At 42.3% G+C, this 27,451-nt stretch overlaps 2 protein-coding genes across 3 annotated transcripts in view; one reads left to right on the forward strand and one right to left on the reverse strand.

Annotated features, from left to right (window-relative positions):
• Positions 1-6,049, forward strand: part of ptgs1 (prostaglandin-endoperoxide synthase 1) — a 62,948-nt gene extending 56,899 nt beyond the window's left edge. The window contains exon 11 of the mRNA XM_029637471.2: positions 5,283-6,049. Within this exon, the coding sequence (XP_029493331.1) occupies positions 5,283-5,632 (350 nt within the window). The 3' untranslated portion in view covers positions 5,633-6,049. The remainder of the gene's footprint in view (positions 1-5,282) is intronic.
• Positions 6,050-6,141: 92 nt separating this feature from the next.
• Positions 6,142-26,169, reverse strand: LOC115111432 (mucin-2-like). 2 transcript variants are annotated; one of them, XM_029637470.2, is made up of 20 exons: positions 26,116-26,169; positions 21,846-22,021; positions 20,666-20,950; positions 20,350-20,501; positions 20,069-20,222; positions 16,464-16,653; positions 16,246-16,340; positions 15,972-16,158; positions 15,746-15,843; positions 15,370-15,523; positions 15,073-15,191; positions 14,653-14,805; positions 14,359-14,472; positions 11,341-11,408; positions 11,029-11,140; positions 9,705-10,767; positions 8,534-8,682; positions 8,202-8,271; positions 7,899-8,091; positions 6,142-7,779 (listed from the first exon to the last, which is right to left on the reverse strand). In XM_029637470.2, exons 2-20 carry the CDS (start codon positions 21,949-21,951, stop codon positions 7,300-7,302), a joined length of 3,942 nt encoding a protein of 1,313 aa, XP_029493330.2. In that variant the 5' UTR covers positions 21,952-22,021; positions 26,116-26,169; the 3' UTR covers positions 6,142-7,299. The 2 variants fall into 2 exon arrangements, with proteins under 2 accessions (XP_029493330.2, XP_029493329.2); XM_029637469.2 differs by having other exon boundaries at positions 8,202-8,286.
• Between the last annotated feature and the right edge of the window lie 1,282 nt (positions 26,170-27,451).

The raw sequence follows: 27,451 nt of genomic DNA on the forward strand, positions 1-27,451 counted from the left end.
ACTGGCTCCCCCAGATTTCCTTTTATACATTTTCAAATATAAAATACTATTTATACTCTGACTTGGCTGAATACTTGATGGTTATTATTTACTGAGAGATGCGCATCCATATTTCCCAGTATGCCCAGCTAATCAACATTTTAAATTCAATATATAAATCAATAGCCAATGTCAATCCATTGCTTTCCATCTTGCATTAGTCCAGAGCTGTAACTAAACCTTGACTGAGAGACTAGATAATCATTGTCTTGTTTTTTAAATGATTTGCACCTATGAGGAGTGCCATCACACCCATATATTGTCTGAACTGGTTCCCACAGAGGTTGCTGCTGAAAGCGCGGGTTTCATTTTGTGCACATGCATATAAACGCATGTTCACGCGCGACACGGTTATCTTTTCTGAACTGCAGTTTATTAACACCTTTGTCCCAAATAGATGTATTTCACTCTCACTTTGTCAGGCACAAAGTCACAACACAGCCATGGAAGTGGCTGGCAAGCAAGACACAGATAGACCAAGATATGCTCTGCCCAGCTAGGTTAGCAAGACACAGACTAGAGAGATGCACTGAAAGCTAGCACATCAACTTAACGGTACTGTTATTTGCTGACATCAAACTTGGAGAGGAGAGAACACAAGTTTACCTGATTGCTGTTCCCGCAATTCACTCTTATGGTGTTTTATTTTTTTCTCTTTTCATGACCAGAAGGTTAGTTCAGCTTTATCCTCTTATCGAAGTTGTAAACATTGACATCCGCTTTGACATGAGGCGGAGGTAGGGCCCTTGTGTCATTTGTGGGGCCCTACACAACTTCCGCAGTGAATGTATAGGGCTGACCGGCTCTGATATGGGGAGTTTCTCCCGTTCTTCTCTGCAGATCATCTCACGCTCTGTCAGGTTGGATGGGGAGAGTCGCTGCACAGCTATTTTCAGGTCTCTCCGGAGATGTTCGGACGGGTTCAGGTCCGGGCTCTGGCTGGGCCACTCAAGGACATTCAGAGACTTGTCCCAAAGCCACTCCTGTGTTGTCTTGGCTGTATGCTTAGGGTCATTGTCCTGTTGGAAAGTGAACCTTCGCCCCAGTCTGAGGTCCTGAGCGCTCTGAAGCAGGTTTTCATCAAGGATCTCTATGTACTTTGCACCATTCATCTTTCCCTCGATCCTGACTAGTCTCCCAGTCCCTGCCACTGAAAAACATCCCCACAGCATGATGCTGCCACCACCATGCTTCACCGTAGCGATGGTGCTAGGTTTTCTCCAGACGTGACGCTTGGCATCCAGGCCAAAGAGTTCAATTTTGGTTCCATCAGACCAGAAAATCTTGAGTCCTTTAGATACCTATTGACAAACTCCAAGCGGGTTGTCATGTGGCTTCCGTCTGGCCACTATACCATAAAGGCCTGATTAGTGGAGTGCTGCAGAAGTGGTTGTCCGTCGTAAAGTTTCTCCCTTCGGCCAGCTCTAGGAAGAGTCTTGGTGGTTCCAAACTTCTTCCATTTAAGAGTGATGGAGGCCACTGTGTTCTTGGGGACCTTCAATACGGCATAACATTTCTGGTACCCTTCCTCAGATCTGTGCTTCGACACAATCCTGTCTCGGAGCTCTACGGACAATTCCTTCGACCTCATGGCTTGGTTTTTGCTCTGAAATGCAATGTCAACTGTGGGACCTTATAGACAGTGGTGTGCCTTTCCAAATCTTGTCCAATCAATTGTATTTACCACAGGTGGACTCTAAGTTGTAGAAACATCTCAAAGATGATCAATTGAAACAGGATGCACCTGAGCTCAATTTCGAGTCTCATAGCAAAATGCTTACATTTACATTTACATTTAAGTCATTTAGCAGACGCTCTTATCCAGAGCGACTTACAAATTGGTGCATTCACCTTATGCCATCCAGTGGAGCAGCCACTTTACAATAGTGCATCTAAATCTTTTAAGGGGGGTGAGAAGGATTACTTTATCCTATCCTAGGTATTCCTTAAAGAGGTGGGGTTTCAGGTGTCTCCGGAAGGTGGTGATTGACTCCGCTGTCCTGGCGTCGTGAGGGAGTTTGTTCCACCATTGGGGGCCAGAGCAGCGAACAGTTTTGACTGGGCTGAGCGGGAACTGTACTTCCTCAGTGGTAGGGAGGCGAGCAGGCCAGAGGTGGATGAACGCAGTGCCCTTGTTTGGGTGTAGGGCCTGATCAGAGCCTGGAGGTACTGAGGTGCCGTTCCCCTCACAGCTCCGTAGGCAAGCACCATGGTCTTGTAGCGGATGCGAGCTTCAACTGGAAGCCAGTGGAGAGAGCGGAGGAGCGGGGTGACGTGAGAGAACTTGGGAAGGTTGAACACCAGACGGGCTGCGGCGTTCTGGATGAGTTGTAGGGGTTTAATGGCACAGGCAGGGAGCCCAGCCAACAGCGAGTTGCAGTAATCCAGACGGGAGATGACAAGTGCCTGGATTAGGACCTGCGCCTCTTCCTGTGTGAGGCAGGGTCGTACTCTGCGGATGTTGTAGAGCATGAACCTACAGGAACGGGCCACCGCCTTGATGTTAGTTGAGAACGACAGGGTGTTGTCCAGGATCACGCCAAGGTTCTTAGCGCTCTGGGAGGAGGACACAGTGGAGTTGTCAACCGTGATGGCGAGATCATGGAACGGGCAGTCCTTCCCCGGGAGGAAGAGCAGCTCCGTCTTGCCGAGGTTCAGCTTGAGGTGGTGATCCGTCATCCACACTGATATGTCTGCCAGACATGCAGAGATGCGATTCGCCACCTGGTCATCAGAAGGGGGAAAGGAGAAGATTAATTGTGTGTCGTCTGCATAGCAATGATAGGAGAGACCATGTGAGGTTATGACAGAGCCAAGTGACTTGGTGTATAGCGAGAATAGGAGAGGGCCTAGAACAGAGCCCTGGGGGACACCAGTGGTGAGAGCACGTGGTGAGGAGACGGATTCTCGCCACGCCACCTGGTAGGAGCGACCTGTCAGGTAGGACGCAATCCAAGCGTGGGCCGCGCCGGAGATGCCCAACTCGGAGAGGGTGGAGAGGAGGATCTGATGGTTCACAGTATCGAAGGCAGCCGATAGGTCTAGAAGGATGAGAGCAGAGGAGAGAGAGTTAGCTTTAGCAGTGCGGAGCGCCTCCGTGATACAGAGAAGAGCAGTCTCAGTTGAATGACTAGTCTTGAAACCTGACTGATTTGGATCAAGAAGGTCATTCTGAGAGAGATAGGGGGAGAGCTGGCCAAGGACGGCACGTTCAAGGGTTTTGGAGAGAAAAGAAAGAAGGGATACTGGTCTGTAGTTGTTGACATCGGAGGGATCGAGTGTTCTGTTTTTTATTTTTAATACATTTAACTTTTCTAAGAAACCTGTTTCTTTTTGTCATTATGGGGTATTGTGTGCAGATTGAGGATATTTTTTCAATCCATTTTAGAATAACGCTGTAACGTAACTAAATGTGGACAAAGTCAAGGGGTCTAAATACTTTCTGAATGCACTGTATAGTGTAGTTTTAACATGATTATTTTATGACTACCTCATCTCTGTACCCGACACATACAATTATAGGTTAAGGTCCCTAAATCGAGCAGTGATTTTCAAACACAAAGACCAGGGAAGTTTTCCCATGCCTCGCAAAGAAAGGCACCTATTGATAGATGGGTAAAAATGTTAAAAAGCAGACATTGAATATCCCATTGATTATGGTGAAAAGTTATTAATTACACTTTGGATGGTGTATCAATACACCCAGACACAACAAAAATGCAGGCGTCGTTCCTACTTCAGTTCCCGGAGAGGAAAGAAACCACTCAGTGATTTCAACATGAGGCCAACGGGGACTTTAAAACATTTACAGAGTTTAATGACTTTGATAGGATGGATCAACAACATAGTAGTTAATCCACAATACTAACCTAACTGACAGAGTGAAAAGAAGGAAGCCTGTACAGAATAAAAATATTTGAAAACATGCATCCTGTTTGCAATAAGGCACTAAAGTAAAACGGCAAGAAATGTGGCAAAGAGAGAAAAGTTTGTCCCGAAGACAAAGTGTTATGTTTGGGGCAAATACAACACATCACTGAGTACCACTCCATCATTTCAAGCATGGTGGTGGTATCATGTTATGGGTATGCTTATCATTGGCAATAACTTTTTAGAAACTTAATACAGCTATAAGCACAGAGAAAAACATGGTTCGGTCTGTTTTCTGACACTGGGGAGACACATTCATCTTTCAGCAGGACAATGACCTAAAACACAAGGCCAAATATACACTGCCATTGCTTACCAAGACGAAAGTGAATATGTCCCTGAATGGCCGAGTTAGTTTAGCCTTAAATTGGCTTGAAAATCGTGTGCAAAGCTCTTAGACTATTGACTTAGGGGTGTGCATACTTATGTATTCAATTTTCTATAAATTTGCTCAAATTTGTTCTACACACTCACTGACACGTACATGTTGTTGTTTTACTCTAGGACGCCCACAGGCCTCATAAAACTAATCCGAAGGCCCCCCAGTACCAGTCAAAAAATGTATGGAAGTACAGTATATATGGAGACTGTTTAGTGACAAAAATAAGGGTAACAATACATGTAAAATAAAAACTTCCTTTAGGTAGTCCCCAAAAATATGTTATTCAATGCGTTTGTATGGGCTAATAGCAGTAAATCCAAATATTTTTGTTTTAATATATATATTTCAATGGCTTTAAAAAAAAATCTAAATCAAATAGCAAAATAATCCTTGCTATGACCTTAAAACAATTCCATATAGTTTAGTAGTACCCCCCCCCAGATTAGACAGGGATTAGACTCTTATAGGTTAAGAAGCCAACTACAATCTGTCGTCCTGTCATCTCAAACCAGTCTTCTCTTTCACTTCATGTGTTTCTGATTAACTCTTTTATACTTCTCTACTGTATTGTATACACCCAAATGGTGGAACCAGCTTTGCCCTACCGACGGGACAGCGGAGTCCCTGCACAACTTTCAAAAAATTATGAAAAACCTACCTCTTTACGAAGTACTGTGTCCACAATTGTTCATCAATTTTAAAATAAGGCTGTAACATAACAAAATGTGGAAAAAGTCAATGGGTCTGAATACTTTCCGAATGCACTGTAGCTATCTTAAGATAAAGGCACTAACTGTAAGTCACTCTGGATAAGAGCATCTGCTAAATAACCTAAATGTATTAATTTGCTTTAAATGTGCCCTATTGATGTAATTGTGCTGCAACTGAATTGCTCTTCTGGGACAATATAGATCTATTCTATTGTTCTTAGGTGAGGAGGAGATAGCCAGGGAGCTGGAGGAGCTCTATGGTGACATCGATGCGCTGGAGTTCTACCCCGCCCTCATGCTGGAGAAGACACGCCCCAACGCCATATTTGGCGAGAGCATGGTGGAGATGGGGGCTCCCTTCTCCCTGAAAGGCCTTCTGGGTAACCCGATCTGTTCCCCTGAGTACTGGAAGCCCAGCACGTTTGGAGGCCAGACAGGCTTCGATATAGTCAACTCAGCCTCGCTGGAGAGACTGGTGTGTCTGAACACTAAGTGGTGTCCGTACGTAGCCTTCAGTGTGCCTCCAGCTGGGCAGGAGCCGCCGCCAAGGAAACCGTCCACTGAACTGTAAGCTATAGTGAGTTTACTGTAATCCATGGTTACATTAGTGTTGTTGTATGGTATTATTGTAATGCCTTTGCCCACCTTTGATGCCTGTACTGTATATTATGTTTACAATGCAAGGACTGCATTTATGAATCATCACAAGTTCCCTATGTACGTTGTACTTTGTGAACATGAAAAGTAGCCTGGATTAAAAATCATAAAATAGTGAAATAGTTTGTAATAAGGTTTATTTGATATTAATTTAGGTCTACATTACAGTACATCCATAATGATCTAGCTATGGTCATTGCTTTAACAGTATTTTTGCAAAAAGGTAGAAATGAAAATCACATTGGAAACTGTATAACAGAATATTGTCAAATGAAGTACAGCAGTATTATTGTTGGCCATTCTTGAGTGAATAAAACATCTATTTGATACAGTACTGTTTTTGTTTGTTTTACTTTACAGTATGTGAATGTTATATCTGTTTCAAATAACTTTAATATTTTTAGTTGCTATTTTATCACCCATACAAAGGTAACAAGATCACTAAAGATATTTTTATACACCAAAATAAATATGTAATATTACAAAATAAAAACCTTTGTTTACGATCACTTCTGTTGACATTGTCATTGTTAGGAACAATTGATACGGTACATGTTGTTGAAACAAATACAATGATAAAAAAACAGAATTCTAAATTGTTACACAGTAATGTCTGAGGGGTGAATTCATGGTGGTAGAAAAGGAAATTAATGAAATTGAGACATTTCACTGAACATAAAGTTAACTGATCCAGATAATGAACACATAAAATCACTGATCATCTCAATTGTGGGTCCACTGGGTCTCAGTTGGGACTTAAGCCCTGTCGTCATAACATCTTCCTTTGGTTTCAGCACAGAAGTAACAGTCTGTTTATGGCCCAACAGAGAGAGAGAGGGGGGGGGTTACCTGAATAGGAAGTGTACAGCAACAAAGATTGCAATATTTTGTACACCTCTGTTTTCTCCTTGGCTTTTTTCATTGTAGAATATACAACTGATAAAAATGTATTTGCACATTCAAACTAGTTTATGAAGTATATAAATATAATGGACATGTACACAACACTATATACTCAGTAAAGTCAGAAACCATGGCATGTAGAGGGTTATGGATGCAGTTAATATGTTTTTTGCCTATATTACATTGTTTTTGCTTCCTATGAATACATTATTTTAGGCCTAAAGAACCATTATGTAACTGACATTTGTAATACACATTGAAGACATAATACATTGTTTCCCTATTCAAAGGCTTTCAGTAGTAAGAAAATAAAAAACAGCAGAAATAATTTATATGAATAAATTATTCTCGTGATTTTTCTTTGCGAAGGACAGAAACAGAATACATTGACATTACTTTGTTATTGACACATTTGTAGCTGACTGGTACAGTATGTGTAGAGCATTTTAGGTTGATTAAAGGCATCAGAGTAAAGGCAGTTGTCCTATAGTCTTCAGTGGATGGTTCCAGAATCCAGATGGATCGCTCTTTTTGATACACACACATTCTCCTCACCACTGTCAGAACAAGACAGTTGAGATGTGAAGACGACCAACAATCCAGCCAAACTCTCCAGTGGAGACTAATGGCAACATCTGTGTTGGAATAATCTCTCCATCTGCCTTTCCCTCTATCTAGTTACTTACTCTGGCGCACGGTAGGAGCCGATTGGTCATGCTCCTGACTGTGGGCCAATCGGGAGCTGAGCTGGGGCCCTGGTGCAGTAGCGGTGGTAGCATTGATCTGGGTGACGGCTGCCACAGTCGTGGTGGTGGAAGCAGGGGCTGCTGGGTAGAAGTGGACATCAACGGCGACGGTGGTAAGGCCCAGGGAGATGCAGTGGGAGAGGAGGAGGGGGGCATTACTGTGGCAGATGCTGACACTGTGGCGGACCGGTGTGGCATAGGGCTCAGCTGTCTGGAGGGTCAGGGAGGAGCGCAGGCTTTCCTCACGCACAGGAGGTGGGAAAGGAGAGAGAGGGGGGGGATGGGGTAGGATTTCTTGGCCCTGGCATTGTCCGTATTCTACTCCTCCGCCCCCCCAGTCCTCCACACACTGCAGCTGGATACTGGGGTGAGACAGGCTGCATTCCTTCTCTTCATCCAGGAAGTGGTCAACCTGAAGTGGAAAGGATCCAGACAGCTGCTGCAACTGAATTTGTAATATATTGGTATGGTAATGTGTGGGAAATGCTATATTTGAACCAATTTTACATATTCATGCACACACACACTGACCTGTGTGTCTTCGCTGGGCTCAAGATAGGTCTCTGCTATGAACGAGTGTTCTGGAGTGTGCGGGGGCTGTGTGTCATCAGAGGCAGGGTCTATCATCACAGTGACTGGGCTGGGGGCAGGAGGCCTTGCGCGTGTATCTGATGTGTTGGGGCTTTGTTCAATCACAGCCACCAAATCATCATCCTCAAATGCCCTTTCAGAACAGAGGATACATATACTTAATATTAGCCATTAGGGAAAGTACGGTCCTATTTTCATAGAGATATCCTCCACAACAAAAACAATAGCGCTGAAACCAGTCACCTGTTCTCATAGGTCCTCCCAGTGTCCAGACCTTCAGCATGTCTGCATGGGACGCCCAGGTTCCTGGGAACTGTGGAAGACAAGGCTAATGGGATTCAATAAGAGAAATTAATATTTCCACTTCTGACTCAATGCAGGGTTTAAATCACATACAGAATCTTGGGAATGAGCAAAACAATTTTGATATTTTTTATAGGGGTTCCCACATTCCTAGGGGGTGACCTGATTTGTTATGAGAGTGTCTTGTCTTAGAGTATTTTAAACAATGAGTACAGTATGCCAAAGGGTGGACAATAGAAGGAAGTTACAGTGAGCTAAACAGGCCCACTGACTTCTAATAGTGGGGACAGGCTCGTTCTTCTGGACCAGGGAGTAGAAGGCCATGGTGATGAAGATGAAGGCCATAGACACACCCACTCCCACCACGATGGGGATGTCATGTTTCTCCAGCACTGGAAGCCACGGAGGAGGAGGCTTTACTCTGGGGGAGGAGAGAGAGGGAATGAGACAGAGCGAGAGAGAGTGTTCAATTATTCTCATTGTTAATGGTGATTATAATTGTCTGAAGATCCAAATACAGTATGTAAAAGACAGACTTTGGATATTAGGAGGTTCAGTTGTGATGTACATTTCTCTTGCAACATTATCCAATCAAAATCATTAGGAACATAACCAAGTCATGGTCTCATCATGCAGAACGTTAGGTCGTTACAGTCAACAGAATAATACGCCCAAGTGCATGTCGTAACTCGTGCAACTATGTAAGCAAGATAAAGTGATAGCAGCTGTGGTGGAGTTTCATCTGGAGTTTAAGCCTGTCAGCCCCAGATAGATAAAAGCTGCTTACCGGTATCTACAATCTTCACCAAACCAAATCCGGACATCTTTTGCAGATCATTATCTATTTTAAGAAATTCAGGTCTTGAAAGTTCTTGCATTGATTAAGCCTTGTTGTTGCATTCCATTACTTAAAACATTGAGTATTTTGCTTTTCTCAAATAAATGTATGTACACTGTAAGCAGAGACAGTGGAAACTATCTACTGTATGATGTAAGGCAGGGATCATCAACTAGATTCAGTTGTGGCCCGATTTTTACTTGAGCGGATGGTCATGGGGCTGGAACATAATCACAAATATTATGTAGACTGCAAATTGACCGCAAGAAGCCCAAACAGATATAATACTTGCCTAAACCATTTCAAACCTCGCTTACATTTGTAAACGGTAACATATATCTCTCTATTATGCGTGGGAATACTTTGGGGAAAATGTTCCAAATTAAAATAACTTGGAACTGATTTGCTGATGTTTTTACAGTCTTTTATGCGCAACAATAAAAAATAAAATGTGTTGTTTTTGCTCAGAAAACATGGGGGGGGCAAATAAAATCACTTGTGGCGAGCTGCTAGTTGGGGAACCGTGATGTAAGCAGGCAAGCCTGGGAGGAATAAAAGTCCCCTCCGTCTCCCTCCTCCTGTCTCTGTACCGCATGGTGCCCTACCTGGGGTCCTCATTGGTCCTCATGGGGGACTGAGAGGTGTTACTCTTCAGCCACTCTGTGGGCTCTGTGTCATTGGGCCTGGTTGGTTTGGCTGGGTTAGCAGGCTGGCTCGTGTTCTGCTGCAGGGGGTCTGGGGTGGAGGCATAGGGGGCACTAGGGCCCTGGGGGTCAGGGGTGGGGGGTGTGGTGATCAGGTCAGGAAGATGGGTGTTTGATCCTGAAGGCTGGATGAGTAGATCTGTACGCTGGGTTTGTGTAGGTTCATGCTGGGTTGGTGATGGTTGAGGCTGAGTTTTGGATGGTTGAGTCTGGGTTTGTGAGCGTGAAAACAGGGTGATGGTGCTAGGATTCTGGATATGTGGGTCTGAAGGATTACTTTGAGGTACAGGATGGTGGGTTTGAGCGATTGAGTCGGGAGCATGCAGGCCGTGAATGAGTAGAGACTGAGTCAAAGGTTCTTTGGGCTGGGTAAGAGAATCAGGACGCTGGGTAAAGGGATCAGACGGGTGGCTGGAAGAGTCTGGAAGCTGCGGGAGTGAGACCAGAGACTGGGTAAATCTTCCAATGTGGTTTAGAGGTTTAATTGGTTGCTCAGTGACTTGACGCTGGATATGCATGACTGATGGCTGGTTGTGGAGGCTTTGGGATATGGACTGTGTTAATGGAGATTGGCTATCTGGGACTAAAACCTGCCGTTGTGTCACTGGGGGTGGGTTGTGTGTTAATGTTGGCTGGTTAGGTATTATTTGAATCTGAGTGAGTGAGATGACTCTATGAGTTACTGAAGGTTGTGTGAGTAAGTCTAAGGGTTCAAATAGAGGTGGAGGTAGGGGTTGTAGCACCGGATGCTGGATCTGTGTGACTGGGGACTGGGTTGGATTGGCCGAGGCCAGGTCCAATGGGAGCAGAGAGTGAAGGTCAGGTGGAACCAGCAGTCCTGTTTGTCCTCTGTAGAGACCTGCTAGTCCTAAAGCTGTCTGCCTGAGAGACGAGAACAGTCGTAGAGTGTCAGGAGTAGACACTTGGGGGATGTCATTGCTTGAGTCTCTTTGAGTTGCTCGGACTGCAAATAGAAAATAATGGTATCAAACAAAACAATGCATGCTAGTAGAACACCAAGAAAACCACTGCTTTCTTTGGGTTTCTAGGCTCAATAGCTGACTGTATAAAGTTGATGTCAAAGAGTGTGATTCAAAATCTAAAGAATGCACGTTACATAAAAAAAAGTCAAATATTGTTTTGGCAAGTAAATAGAGCAAAGGGTAGTTAGTACAAGGATGTGCCTGCACTGCATTCTACAGTTTATGTTTTTGTCTGTACACACCTGTGCTTCCTCCCTGTAGGGAGACATGTGAGTGGGTCATCTCAGAATGCTGAACTAGACTCAGGTCATTACTGGACAGGGGAGTTCTCTGCTCTGCTTCAGTCTTTGGAACCTGCAATTTGTGAAAAGATGTTTGTCAGATTCATAAAATTTGGCATTGATAAAATGCATAACACAGTGAGCCACTGAAAGCCGTTTTAAATAATTACACAACTGAAGAGAGACACAAAGATGTGACTCGGGATGTTAGACTTGTCTACTACTGATTATGGTAAACAATTCAGCAGACAAGCGATAGACTTCCACACCAACCTCATTATTACTCACTGCAGATACAATCTGTCTATGCTGCCTTTCTCTATCAGCTGGGTCATCTTCAGCTTAAGATAGAGAAGAAAATGATGAGCATATTTGAATACAGACCCCATAAAGTAACGACTTTTCAAAACGATTTGAATACAGATCCCAGAAAGTAACTATTTTTTAAAACTATTTAAATACAGATCTCAGAAACTATTTGAATACAGATCTCAGAAACTATTTGAATACAGATCTCAGAAACTATTTGAATACAGATCTCAGAAACTATTTGAATACAGATCTCAGAAACTATTTGAATACAGATCTCAGAAACTATTTAAATACAGATTCAGAAACTAAATACAGATCTCAGAAACTATTTAAATACAGATCTCAGAAACTATTTAAATACAGATCTCAGAAACTATTTGAATACAGATCTCAGAAACTATTTGAATACAGATCTCAGAAACTATTTAAATACAGATCTCAGAAACTATTTGAATACAGATCTCAGAAACTATTTAAATACAGATCTCAGAAACTATTTGAATACAGATCTCAGAAACTATTTGAATACAGATCTCAGAAACTATTTGAATACAGATCCCAGAAAGTAACTATTTTTTAAAACTATTTAAATACAGATCTCAGAAACTATTTGAATACAGATCTCAGAAACTATTTGAATACAGATCCCAGAAACTATTTGAATACAGATCCCAGAAAGTAACTATTTTTTAAAACTATTTAAATACAGATCACAGAAACTATTTGAATACAGATCCCAGAAAGTAACTATTTTTTAAAACTATTTAAATACAGATCTCAGAAACTATTTGAATACAGATCCCAGAAAGTAACTATTTTTTAAAACTATTTAAATACAGATCACAGAAACTATTTGAATACAGATCCCAGAAAGTAACTATTTTTTAAAACTATTTAAATACAGATCACAGAAACTATTTGAATACAGATCCCAGAAAGTAACTATTTTTTAAAACTATTTAAATACAGATCTCAGAAACTATTTGAATACAGATCTCAGAAACTATTTGAATACAGATCTCAGAAACTATTTAAATACAGATCTCAGAAACTATTTAAATACAGATCTCAGAAACTATTTGAATACAGATCTCAGAAACTATTTGAATACAGATCTCAGAAACTATTTGAATACAGATCTCAGAAACTATTTAAATACAGATCTCAGAAACTATTTAAATACAGATCTCAGAAACTATTTGAATACAGATCTCAGAAACTATTTGAATACAGATCTCAGAAACTATTTAAATACAGATCTCAGAAACTATTTGAATACAGATCCCAGAAACTATTTGAATACAGATCCCAGAAAGTAACTCTTTTTTTAAACTATTTAAATACAGATCTCAGAAACTATTTGAATAGAGATCCCAGAAGTAACTAATTTTTAAACTATTTGAATACAGATCTGAGAAAGCAACTACTTAAAATATATATTTTACTTTTCAGAAACTATTGGATTGGCTGCCTTATTCCAATCCATTTTACAGTCTCTCCCCCCTCCTTGATCGCCTTTGGCTGTACATGTACACATGTCGTACACAAAACTATTCGAACTATTGCATTCCATGCCTCAGAAAAGCATACGCGCGATGTCATGTTTTTTTTTTCAGGTGGGGAGTAGGCTACATGCAGCTATTTACATGTTTTACACAAAAAATATTATTGACATGTATTTTTACTTTTCCGATAAGTTAAATGCTTGGCTGCCTAGAAAGTTCGGCTGTCCAGAGGTAGAAGGGGGTGAGTAAAGACCGAAATGTGAAGGGGAGGTGAGCAGCAGCTACGTTACGCCTATATCACATCGACATTGAAATTGCATTTTGGTAAACCAGAAGTACATTAATTTCCAATGGAACGCTGCGTTTGCCTTGCAGCATTGCCCAGCAGAGGCAGTTGCAGTGCGTTCTGTGTGGTGCATACATTGTATTTATCGTCGTATGCGTCAAACTGTATGCATAGCCGGATCGGTGTGATCAAGACTAGAGAAACAAATGTGTGCGTAAAATAACGCATGCGCAGAATGTGACCCAGATCTTTCCTCTTGATATTTTTTTCCCCCGTTTAAAAAAAAACATCTTACCTCTTGATCACACCGACTGCTTTATTGCGCAAAATGTTATGTATACCTATATTCTGCTACCATTTCTGTCAAATCCAATGTATGCACTTGCCAATGCAATGTAATGCTGGCAAGGCAAACGCAACATTCCATTGGAAATGAATGTACTTTTGGTGTACCAAAATGCAAAGATGATGTAGGTGTGATAGAAGCATTAGCTTTGAGAAATCGGGCGAAAACGATTTATCTGTAGCAACACCCTTAATTTTATGATACCTGAAAATACTGAAGAGAAATTAAAAGCCAATTGCAAACAGCAAGTTGGATGCTTAGCAAAAACAACTTTGAACCTCTTTGTCCATCTGAAGCAAAGTGTTCTTGTTTCAAACACACACTATAACATTTGTAAAGGGATATTTACGCTGAATACAAACTAACATGATTTTACACCTACCTTGGCCATAGTTTATTCAAGAAGGTCGTTTTTTATATATTTAGTTTCCTTTCAACACTTAATAGACATATTTTGTTACTGTTATCATTCTCAATAACACTTAACATTAAATTGGTATTGTGCCTGTGTAATAAAACTGTCATTATTTTTGGAGCAACATTTTATTAGTATGTTGTTCCATAATACTTTGGTAATTGCATAGCAATGCGCTGAGAGTTTTTGTGACTACTGTACACAAGAGGAAAAGTGATGCACTATATTGCAATTTCCAAAGTCCTATGTATCAACAATGTTTCTATTGTAATAATCAAAGTTACTACACAGGTATAAGAAGTTGATGTCAAGTATATTACCTTATGTCTCACTCATTTATGAATATATATATATTTGTTAGTCATTTTGAAGCTGCAAAAGTGGTCTACTTTAATGTTGAGGTAATATCATAAAGACATGGTTAAACCAGAGATGGTGAGGGTGGCTCTTCTCTGCTGTCGTCCCACTATGTTCTCAGCGGTACAGTGATAGTCCCCTGCATCAGACACCTGAACACTGGAGATATGCAGAGCCCCCTCATCTGCACACACATGAAGGCACAGTCACACATTCACCAAAGTTCTCATTATTCTCCTTAACACCGATCTCATCTCTTCAGATCTGTAAACACTAGTAGAATGGATTTATGCCATCATAAGGGAATGTGGTAGGGTATCTTTCTTGGCAGGTGTAAGTTGTATTTAAAATGTGACTGGCTCACCATCTACATGCCTCTCCAGGGTTGGGGTGATGGAGTGTCCCCTGGTCCAGGTGTACCTGATGGGGAGGTCCCCCACTGCCCTGCATGGCAGGACCACATAGGACCCCTCTGAGCTGCTCACTGCCCCCAGGAAGGACACTATGATGGGGCTTACTAAGCCAGAGAGAGGGGGAGAGAGAGAGAGAGCACCACATTGTCTCAATACATTCAGACACTAAGCACCTTAAACACACCTGAGCTTCACTTCCGGCTAATGTGATGAAGTTAACTTTGTTGTCCATACATGGGATATAGGCCAAGATTTGTAGCATGATCAACAGTTCTCGGCTCTATTAAGGCATCCAGACATCCATTATACACACACTTCTATAGTATAACATCAAACAGAATGTGTGTACTGTACTGGGGAAGGTAAGTTACCAGCGACACGTAAAGTAGCTGTTCTCCGGTCATGCCCCACAGTGTTGGAGGCTTCACAAGTGTACGTGCCCTCATCATAGCTCCTGACAGACAGGATGTAGAGGGTAGTGTTTCTCACGCTGAGAACAGAGAAGCTTGTCATTCATTACCACAAGAAGGTTAGTGGTCTGCAAGCTAACGGTTCCTGACAGATTGGTTGATTACGCCAAATACTTCCTCTAGTGATCAGTAACACAAGACTGTGTTCGCCCACTGAGCTAAAGCCTCACAGAACCACCTCTGTTACACTGAACGTACCCCACAGCGATCTTGCCACCAGTCTGAATGGAGCGTCCCTGTTTGGACCAGACAATGGAGGGGAGGGGCTGTCCCCAGACCTGGCACTGGAACACCACCTGGGCCCCTACAGGGACTGTCACCACTTGTGGCCACAGCCTCACCGAGGGAGATGCTGGTGGTCATGGGGAGGAGGAAGAATAGGCTGGTTAGCTTGTTACTTCTGTACCTAAGGAAGTATATCTCAGATAATTAACTGTGTCTTAGATTATGATTGCAAGTGTATTTGTATGAATATTAACGTGCTGTATCAGGTATCATCCTGAATATCTCTTATACAGACACATGGCTAGACAATAATAAGCCTACATCCTGTGTGATGTCATACAGTATCTACCCAGAACGGTCAGTCTGGCTGCTCTGGAGGTCACAGATCTGTACAGGTAGACATTGGATGCTCTGCAGAAGTAGACTCCACTGTCTGTGTCATAGACACTGGAGAAACAAGCAGTTAATTACAGCTTGAAACTGTCTGGTTTCACTGGAGGATTACCATCATACAGAAAAATAATCTAGTCATAAGCTAGACACACTGTATACACACACACACTGTACACACACACCTGTGGAAGATGAGGTCTCCACTAGGCCTGACAGTGAAGTGTGTCTTGGGAGCGAGGAGGCGGTTGTTTTTGAACCAGGACACTGTTGTTGGAGGCCTGCTGTAAGGGGGTCTACAAACCAGAGTAACAGACTCCCCCATCCTCACAGACTTGTTGGTAGGCTGCTGGACAAAGGTCCACCCCATCACTGTGGAGAGGGAGGGAGGTACTGTATGTCAGTAAATGGGCTAGTATAGATATGATATTTGGGTTTGATTGACAACAACCAGAGCACCTGCTGGAAGGAGAAAGGCAGTCTTAGACCTGACTGTCTCCCTCTTGTTCCTGGCCTCACAGTGGTAGGAACCCTCATCATCCTCAGACACATTCCTGGGGATAAAGGGCACAGCACACCACACACATTAATATTACTTTTGTTATCGCTGCTTGCTTTTTACATTTGATTTAAAGGTAAACAACTTTTATAATGTCTTAATGTCCTCAAGATCTCACTTGAAAACAAGCAGCTGTCCCTTGTTCTGCAGACTGAAGCCAGAGTTGTTCACAAGGAGATGGCTGTCTTTGAACCATTGCACTGTGGGAGGTGGTAAGCCTCGGACAACACAGCGCATGGAGGCCTCCGTCTCTATGGCAACTGTGATGTTGTCAGGGCCCTGAGTGATCTGCAGCCTTGTAGGGACTCCTGCAGAGCAACAGAAAAACATGGGGGTGTGCCTCAATACTATATAGTGGCTTTCTTTCCTAAGTTCAGTTTCCTCATGTTTAGTTGCCCTACTTTAGTCAACCTTGATTTAGCATACAGCATATGATTTGGATCAGTTACAGGAATGATGTATACATTGATACAGTAGTGTTAAGTAAATGCAGCAAAAAAAGAAACATCCCTTTTTCAGGACCCTGTCTTTCAAAGATAATTAGTACAAATCCAAATAACTTCACAGATCTTCATTGTAAAGGGTTTAAACACTGTTTCCCATGCTTGTTCAATAAAACATAGACAATTAATGAACATGCACCTGTGGAACGGTCGTTAAGACACTAACAGCTTACAGATGGTAGGCAATTAATGTCACAGTTATGAAAACTTAGGACACTAAAGAGGCCTTTCTACTGACTGAACAACACCAAAAGAAAGATTCCCAGGGTCCCTGCGTGAACGTGCCTTAGTCATGCTGCAAGGAGGCATGAGGATTGCAGATGTGGCCAGGGCAATAAATTGCAATGTCCGTACTGTGAGATGCCTAAGGCCCATACAGGGAGACAGGATGGACAGCTGATCATCCTCACAGTGGCAGATCACGTGTAACAACGCCTGCATAGGATCGGTACATCCGAAAATCACACCTGCGGGACAGGTACAGGATGGCAACAACAACTGCCCGAGTGGAATACACCAGGAATGCACAATCCCTCCATCAGTGTCCGCAATAGGCTGAGCAAGGATGGACTGAGGGATCGTAGACCTGGTGTAAAGAAGGTCCTCACCAGACATCACCGGCAACAACGTTGCCTATGGCCACAAACCCACCGTCGCTGGACCAGAGAGGACTGGCAAAAAAGTGCTCTTCACTAGCGAGCCGCGGTTTTGTCTCACCAGGGGTGATGGTCGGATTCGCGTTTATAGTCGAAGGAATAAACGTTACACCGAGGCCTGTACTCTGGAGCAGGATCGATTTGGAGGTGGAGGGTCCGTCATGGTTTGGGGCGGTGTGTCACAGCATCATCGGACTGAGATTGTTGTCATTGCAAGCAATCTCCTCCCGCATGACAATGCCACCAGCCATACTGCTCGTTCTGTGTGTGATTTCCTGCAAGACAGAAATGTCAGTGTTCTGCATTGGCCAGTGAAGAGCCCGGATCGCAATCTCATTGAGCACGTCTGGGACCTGTTGGATCGGAGGGTGAGGGCTGGGGCCATTCCCTCCAGAAATGTCCGGGAACTTGCAGGTGTCTTGGTGAAAGAGTGGGGTAACATCTCACACCAAGAACTGGCAAATCTGGTGCAGTCCATGAGGAGAGATGCACTGCAGTACTTAATGCAGCTGGTAGCCACACCAGATACTGACTGTTACTTTTGATTTTGACCCCCCCTTTGTTCAGGGACACATTATTCCATTTCTAATAGTTACATGTCTGGGGAACTTGTTCAGTTTATGTCTCAGGTGTTGAATCTTGTTATATTCATACAAATATTTACACATGTTAAGTCTGCTGAAAATAAACGCAGTTGACAGTGAGAGGACATTTCTTTTTTTGCTTAGTTTAAAGTAAAAATACTTCAAAGTTCTACTTAAGTCATTTTTAGGGGTATCTGTACTTTACTAAGCCAAGGCTTTCGACTCTGTCAATCACCACATTCTTATCGGCAGACTCAATAGCCTCGGTTTCTCAAATGACTGCCTCACCTGGTTCACCAACTACTTCTGTGACAGAGTTCAGTGTGTCAAATCGGAGGGCCTGTTGTCCGGACCTCTGGCAGTCTCTATGGGGGAGCCACAGGGTTCAATCCTCAGGCTGACTCTTATATACAATTTTCTCTGTATACATCAATGATGTCGCTCTTGCTGCTGGTGATTCTCTAATCCACCTCTACGCATACGACACCATTCTGTATACTTCTGGCCCATCTTTGGACACTGTGTTAACCAACCTCCAGACAATCTTCAATGCCATACAACTCTCCTTCCGTGGCCTACAACTGCTCGCTGCCCACACCTGCCCGCCCGTCCAGCATCACTACTCTGGCCGGTTCTGACTTACAATATGTGGACAACTACATTTACATTTACATTTAAGTCATTTAGCAGACGCTCTTATCCAGAGCGACTTACAAATTGGTGCGTTCACCTTAAGACATCCAGTGGAACAGCCACTTTACAATAGTGCATCTAAATCTTTTAAGGGGGGGGGGGTGAGAACTACAAATACCTAGGTGTCTGATTAGACTGTAAACTCTCCTTCCAAACTCACATTACGCATCTCCAATCCAAAGTTAAATCTAGAATCAGCTTCATATTTCGCAACAAAGCATCCTTCACTCATGCTGCCAAACATACCCTCGTAAAACGGACTATCCTACCGATCATTGACTTCGGCGATGTCATTTACAAAATAGCCTCCAACACTCTACTCAACAAATTGGATGTAGTCTATCACAGTGCCATTAGTTTTGTCACCAAAGCCCCATATACTACCCACCACTGCGACCTGTATGCTCTCGTTGGCTGGCCCTCGCCTCATACTCGTCGCCAAACCCACTGGCTCCAGGTCATCTACAAGTCTCTGTTAGGTAAAGCCCCGCCTTATCTCAGCTCACTGGTCACCATAGCAGCACCCACCTGTAGCACGCGCTCCAGCAGGTATATCTCACTGGTCACCCCAAAGCCAATTCCTCCTTTGGCCGCCTCGACTTCCAGTTCTCTGCTGCCAATGACTGGATCAAACTACAAAAATCTCTGAAGCTGGAGACTCTTACCTCCGTCACTAGCTTTAAGCACCAGCTGTCAGAGCAGCTCACAGATCACTGCACCTGTACATAGCTCATCTGTAAATAGCCCATCCAATCTACCTCATCCCCATACTGTATTTATGATTTATTTATTTATCTTGCTCCTTTGCACCCCAGTATCTCAACTTGCACATTCATCCTCTGCACATCCTACCATTCCAGTGTTTAATTGCTATATTGTAATTACTTTGCCACCATGGCCTATTTATTGTATTTTTATATATATACATTATATACATATATATATTTTCCTACTGTATTATTGATTGTATGTTTTGTTTATTCCATGTGTAACACTGTGTTGTTGTATGTGTCGAACTGCATTTCTTTATCTTGGCCAGGTCGCAGTTGCAAATGAGAACTTGTTCTCAACTAGCCTACCTGGTTAAATAAAGGTGAAATAAAGGTGAAATCTTTACCTTCATAGTTAGACAATTGTGTACTGTTTCCACCACTGCTTTCATACAGGATACAGAAACAGAAACAGACCGACCTCAACACTAGTTCCGTCATCCATGCTGTTCTAAGAGGACAGGACAGGGCAGACAGAAGGGATAGGGAGTAGGGGAGAGGCTGTGCATTGTCTCACCTTGTACTGTGAGTGTAGCTGCCTTGCTTTCCCGGCTGGTGTTCAGTAAGGTGTTGTGTGTGACACAGACGTATTCCCCGTCGTCCTCTATTGAGACATTAGAGAGGTGAAGAGTGCCTGAGGTCTTCCTCTGGTTACCCCCTCCATATTGACCCTGGAGAAACACACTTTGTATTTAAACATACACAGCCACACACAATCAAATGTACATACACAAAGACATAAAAATGGACATGCGATCAAATCCATACAATACATGCAAAGCCTAATGCATTTGATACCTGAATCTGAGCGCCTTTGGTGAAGAGTGTGTTGTCTTTGAGCCAGGTGATGTGTGCTGGGGGGGAGCTGTCCCCTGAGACACACTGGAGGAACACTGGCCGACCCTCACTGACTGTCTGAGACTGAGGACTGAAGAACACCACCTCCAGGTCTACACACAAAGACACACAGTATCAAACAAAGAATCCAATGTATCTATGTTTTTCTCATTTCCGAGACAGATTTCACAAAAAAGCCAGATAATATGTGTATTAAAGCTAATGCATTGTATTATTTCAGCAGAAGCATATAGAAGAGCTGAGAAGGCCAACTAACCAGCTTCCATCACTTGGACAACAGTCATGATGTGTTTGGCTCCAATGCCTGCACTACAGACATATCTCCCCAGGTCCCCCTCTCTCAGCTGGGGGAAGAACAGAGATCCGTTGGCCAATTGGTGGATCCCTCTGCCAGGACCAGGAGTCAATGGTGCTGGCTCTCCACTGGCCCTCTCCCATCTAACAGACAGTTCCCCCTGGCTGCTGGAGTCATACACTGCACAGTACAGTGTGAGGGGAGCACCCAGTACACCAACACCGTCCTCTGGATGGGTGGAGAACACTGAACACAGACACAAGTGTGAGATACAAACCGGAGAGAGAGAACAGGCGGCAAATTGACAAACTGTATTCTGAGACTTCCCTATTAAGGGTTGATCCTATAAGTTATGTTAAGTAAGACATGAGACCCAGTCAGTCTAATTGTCAGTATCTTGTCATAGGAAAGGATACAGAAATGATCAGTGCACCAGTTAGGCACCTACATTGCTAGTTATGTATAGTAAAAATTATACTTTACTTCAAAACATTAATGTTAGATGCAATCATTGACAGTGAAGTACCCAGCAAAAGTGAGTATTGTTTTGAGTTATTACTCTACAGAATAAAATTTTAAAAACATAACAGGATTCAATAACATTAATATATGAATTTACTAAAAATCTAATGATTGAATATGTTCCCAAACATCCAGTCTACCTGAGGACTGAGAGAAATCACAGATTACAGTGTGGTGTGAAGCTGCATGTTGCTAGGAGACAGAGGAAGCTGAAGCAGGTTTTTTTTTAAGCCTTTTGTCACATTATACATGGGGTATGGAAATTAGCATTGGGACTATTTAGAAAAACTGGTCTCGATCATTGCAGAAATCATGATAGAATTGAATTGATACATAATTATCTCGTAGTATTAGTGTTGCAATTCATAAAGGTGGACCTATCTCTAATGAAAACGTTGTTCTGTAAGTGTCATTAATGATATGACGAGAAAAAAATCACCAGTATTATGCAATAATTGTGCAGCAACCAGTCTATGCATTAATTATGGATACAATCATTAGGGAACACCAAGTTCATGACCACATTTGGCCCCACTCTTTAATATTAAACGGCATTAACAGCAACAAAAGGGAGAGCATACATACTGTAAACCCTGTGTTTAGTTTGCCTCTCACTCACCCAGGTCAGACAGGGCTGGTTGACCATGAAGAGAGCAGGAGAGAATGAGCAGCCAAAGGTGAGAGGTCACAGGAGGGGAACTGCAGACAAACATAGACTCGAGCATCTTACTGCAGGGCTCCACCTGACACTGAGGTCCAGAGAGGCTCGTCCATGGCACCAGCAGTGTACGTGTCCTGAGAAACATTGTGCCCATCATCTTATATAAGTAGGTTTAAAAAAGGTAGCTTGGATGTTGGACCAGTTCTATCAGGGGCCTAGTTTATTTCAAATTTTCCCTGTGTTGTTTGCAATTATTCATCTCATTGTGGATTTATTATAGTGCGTAACTAATAATATTTTGCATCCAAAGGGGTTGCCAATTGTGTTGCACTACTGCAGATCTTTTGTGCATGTGTGTATGCATTTTCTCAGTGCTCCATGTAATATATGAAAGAGCTCACTTAGCACCACTCTCTTTCTCTCTCTGTCTCTCTCTGTATGATACCTATTTTGGTTGTGTGTGTCAGTGGCACCGCGATGGCAGTGGAGCATTGTCTGTTCCTAGCCTCTTTACTCTCTTCAATGGGCCAGCCACTTCATCCTCCAGTTCAGCAGCAGCAGCCCCTCCACTCAATGAAGGTGACATGAAAAGGACTGCGGAGCTTTGTACTGTGAAGATCAGTTATCATCAGCCCCCCTGGAAGAAAGCTGCCTGTCTGATCACATGGGCTTTCATGCTCAGCCCAACATGTCCATGTAAGGATAGAATGACTATGTGATGTGACAGTTGGTGCTCATAGAGGCATGTGTTTCACGCACATGAACATTGATTTTAAAAGTATGGAAACATACAACACCAAAGGCAACAAAGCTTACACTTCAATTTCCATTCAATGTAAATATTTGAAGTAGACGCCTAACAATTCGACACTAATTTAAGTGTAACAGTGCAGACAGTGTGGACACAGAAAACTTAACCCCTTAGAGGCGATGTCCGTGCCCCCAAATAAAATTAATTAGCATAATAACTAAAAATCTAAACAGAATCAGTCAGTTTAAGCTAGAGATATATTTTTGCATTGTATGCATCTCAATCTGCGGTGAAAGGTGACAGTTAGGAGCAGTGTCTGTCAGACCATGAATTGTCCTGAAAATCAGTCTCCTCACAAAATCGTCTGTAGCGTCCAAGTTTGTAGGTCTGGCCTACAATCTACACTGAACAAAACTATAAACGCAACAAAAAAATAATTTCAAAGATTTGACTGAGTTACAGTTCATATAACGAAATCAATCAAATGAAATAAATTAATTTGGCCCTAATCTATGAATTTCACATGACTGGGAATACAGATACCTTTAAAAAAAAAGTAGGGACGTGGATCAGAAAACCAGTCAGTATCTGGTGAGACCACTATTTGCCTCATGCAGCGCGGCAGATCTCATAGAGTTGATCAGGCTGTTGATTGTGGCCTGAGGAATGTTGTCCCACTCCTCTTCAATGGCTGTGTGAAGTTGCTGGATATTATCTGGAACATGCTGTCATACACATCGATCCAGAGCATCCCAAACATGCTCCCGGGGTGACATGTCTGGTGAGTATGGAGGCCATGGAAGAACTGGGACATTTTCAGATTCCAGGAATTGTGTATAGATCCTTGGGACATGAGGCAGTACATTATTATGCTCAAACATGATGTGATGGTGGTGGATGAATGGCACGACAATGGGCCTCAGGATCTCGTCACGGTATCTCTGTGCATTCAAATTGCAATCGATAAAATGCAATTGTGTTAGTTGTCCGTAGTTTATGCCTGCCCATACCATGACCCCTCAAATAAATGTTTCACAGAGTTCAAGTAACAGACACATCTCAAAATCAACTGTTCAGAGAACCAACCATTGTGTCTTTGTGAGACGCAGAGTAGGTGAACTGATGATCTCCGCATGTGGTTCCCACCGTTAAGCATGGAGGTGTAATTGTGTGGGGGTGCTTTGCTGGTGACACTGTCAGTGATTTATTTAGAATTCAAGGCACACTTAACCAGCGTGGCTACCACAACATTCTGCGTTTAGAATTCAAGGCACACTTAACCAGCGTGGCTACCACAACATTCTGCAGCGTTACGCCATCCCATCTGGTTTGCTCTTAGTGGAACTATCATTTGTTTTTCCAACAGGACAATGACCCAACACTTCTCCAGGTTAAGGGCTATTTGATCAAGAAGGAATGAGATGGTTTGGGATGATTTGGACCGCAGAGTGAAGGACAAGCAGCCAACAAGTGCTCAGAATATGTGGGAACTCCTTCAAGACTGTTGGAAAAGCATTCTAGGTGAAGCTGGTTGAGAGAGTGTGCAAAGCTGTCATCAAGGCAAAGGGTGGCTACTTTGAAGAATCTCAAATATAAAATATATTTAGATTTTACAAATTAAAATTAAATAAATCTTCTTCAGGCTAGGGTCCTTTTTTTCTCAATTTCCACCTGACTGGCGTGCCCAAAGTAAACTGCCTGCTGCTCAGGCCCTGAAGCCAGGATATGCATATACTTAGGACCATTGGAAAGATGACACTTTGAGTTTGTAGAAATGTTAAAATAATGTAGGAGACTATAACACAATAGATATGGTAGGAGAAAATCCAAAGAAAAACCAACCAGAATTTTTTTGAGAGAGAGCCCATGCTATAACAATGGATCGTATAGAGGCATTCTGAAATCTAGCTCTCAGGATGCAATTCCCATGGCTTCCACAGGATGTCGGCACTCAATGCTCAAGGTTTCAGGCTTGTTTCTTCCAAAACGAGTAAGAATAATGAGATTTACTACAGGGACACAGACTTGGAAATTCGTGAATGCTCGCGCGATGAAGAGGACACATACTTGTTAATATTGTTTTCCTATTGAACATACTTCTTTCCGTATGAAATATTATAGTTTAATGACATTTTTGGGTGTCTGAGGATTGGTTAGAAACATATTTTGACTTCTTCAAACAAAGTTTAGGGGTAGATTTTCGGATTCCTATCTTGGCATGTTGAACGAGTGGATTACTCAAATCGATGGCGCCAACTAAACTGACTTTTTGGGATATAAAGAAGGATTCTATCTAACAAAACGACACTACATGTTATAGCTGGGACCCTTTGGATGACAAATCAGAGGAAGATTTTCAAAAAGTCCGTGAATTTGTAATCGCTATTTGTGAATTTATGAAACCTATGCCGCTGGAAAAATATTTTGACGTGGGGCGCCATCCTCAAACAATCACATGGCATGCTTTCGCTGAAAAGCCTACTGTAAATCGGACAGTGCAGTTAGATTAACACAAATTTAAGCTTTAAACCGATATAAGACATTTGTATGTACCTAAATTTTTAATATCCATGATTTGTATGATTATTTATTTGAATTGCACTCCCTCCAGTTTCACCGCTAGCGGGACGCCTACCTTAAGTTAAGTTTTTTGGTTACTACATGATTCCAAATATGTTATTTGATGTCTTAGAATAATTTGTTAAACACTATGATAGTGAAAGTGGTCCCATGGCCATGGACCCTGGCTGGTAGTGGAAGTGCTTGATAGTGGCCATGTGAATGGGCACTTACGTACCTGACTCATCTGGCATGGGAAGCAGAGCCAGCAGTGGGTATGCTAACACATCTGATGAGGGCCTGGGGGTGTGTGTTTGCTTTGCCTCACAGCAGACCATTTACCTCACAAGCAGTTTAGCAAGTCATTAAGATTGGATTTAATCTCTCACTCAAGCACTTAAATGCTCTGTCTCTCTTTTCCCTAAGATTTTCTTTGTTTTGGTTTCAGATGTCTTGCATTATTTGTCAGCAGCATTTATATGTAAAAGAACACTCATACTCCAATGAGACAGGCTCCCAAACCATCAAAATGCAATCAATTTGTTTTTGAATAATACATTATTTATGTGTAATATTGAAAACATACATAGATGCATGAAAATAATTCCAGTGCTTGTAAAAGGCCACTGCAACATTACCAAATGAATATGAAATGTAATTACCAGAAAAGCACAAACACCCACTGTAGTATTACAGTATATTTGAATGTAACTGCAACTAGCACTATTGTTACTGGAACTAACACTATAGCTTTAAACTATTCAAATGAATGACCAAATAAAATGCAGAAAGCATGTAAGTGTTACCTATTTTAGCAAAATAACTCAAATTACAAGACAACCTTTGCTTATGCTACTTATTTGCAAGTTATAGAAATATGAAATACAGTATTAGGATGTATAAAGTAATATACTCTACCTTCATCCAGTAGATCTCTCCAGCTCTCTCCAGTCTGTGCAAACCCTCCGTTCGTCAGCTGCATATGCTTAGGTTCCAGGTGGAAAGGACAAGCCACGCTCACTTGTACGCACACACACACACACACACACACACACACACACACACACACACACACACACACACACACACACACACACACACACACACACACACAAACAGAAGAGCAGAGCATAATCCAATTATAGCCATAGTAAAGAACAAAACCACCTTCACACACATGAGAACAAGGAGATCCCAAATGTTCCACTTCCAACAGTATTATAACAAGCTTATTATCACCATACAATACTAAGTATTGTGTTTCTATTATTGTTCCCAGTGAAGGAGCACTGATGAGTTGAGAAAGAAGACATGCACAGATAATGAAAATTCATATTAATTATAACTCATGAATATGTTTAAACATTCAGTTCATGCCAAAAGACATTATTTGAATGTACTATCAAGAAGAATATGGGGCATACAGTATGAATCAAATAAAATGTTATTTGGCACATGCGCTGAAAATACAATAGGTGTAGACTTTACCCTGAAATGCTTACTTACGCCTCGACCACTTCGACAGCATCATTGCATTTTGGTGCACCAGAAGTACATTCATTTCCAATGGAACGCTGCGTTTGCCTTGCAGCATTGCCCAGCAGAGGCAGTTGCAGTGCGTTCTGTGTGGTGCATACATTGAATTTATCGAACGTCAAACTGTATGCGTAGATGGCTTAATAGAAATGGTAGCAGATAGGGAATGTTGAACTTTTGTTTTCCACATATCCAGATGATGCTGCGTACCATTTTGCGCAACAACGCTGTAGGTGTGATCAAGGCATTACAAGCCCTTTCTCAACATTGCAGTGTTAAAAAGTAAGAACAAAAAATTGCTAAATTAAAAAGGAAAGTAGTAACACAATAAAATAACAATAACAAGGCTATGTACTGGTACTGAGTCAATGTGTATGGTGAAGAGGTAGTTGAGATAATTGAGGTAATATGTACATGTAGGTAGGGGTAAAAGTGATTCTGCACTCAGGACAGATCATAAACAGTAGCAGCAGCACATGTGAAGAGTGTGAAAGTGTGTCTATGTGTGAGTGTGTGTGACGTCAATATGCATGTGTGTGTTATGTGTGTGTAAGTGTATGTAGTGTCTGTGTGTGTGTTTGTATGTTGGATTGTCAGTGTAGTATCCGTGAGTGTGTGGGTAGAGTCTAGTGAGTGAACGGTCTATAATTTGGGTGGCTGGAGTCGGACCATTTTTAGGGCCTTCCTCTGACACCACCTGGTATGGAGGTCCTGGATG

This window comes from Oncorhynchus nerka, linkage group LG27, assembly GCF_034236695.1.
Source record: "Oncorhynchus nerka isolate Pitt River linkage group LG27, Oner_Uvic_2.0, whole genome shotgun sequence".
NCBI classification, from domain to species: Eukaryota; Metazoa; Chordata; class Actinopteri; order Salmoniformes; family Salmonidae; genus Oncorhynchus; species Oncorhynchus nerka.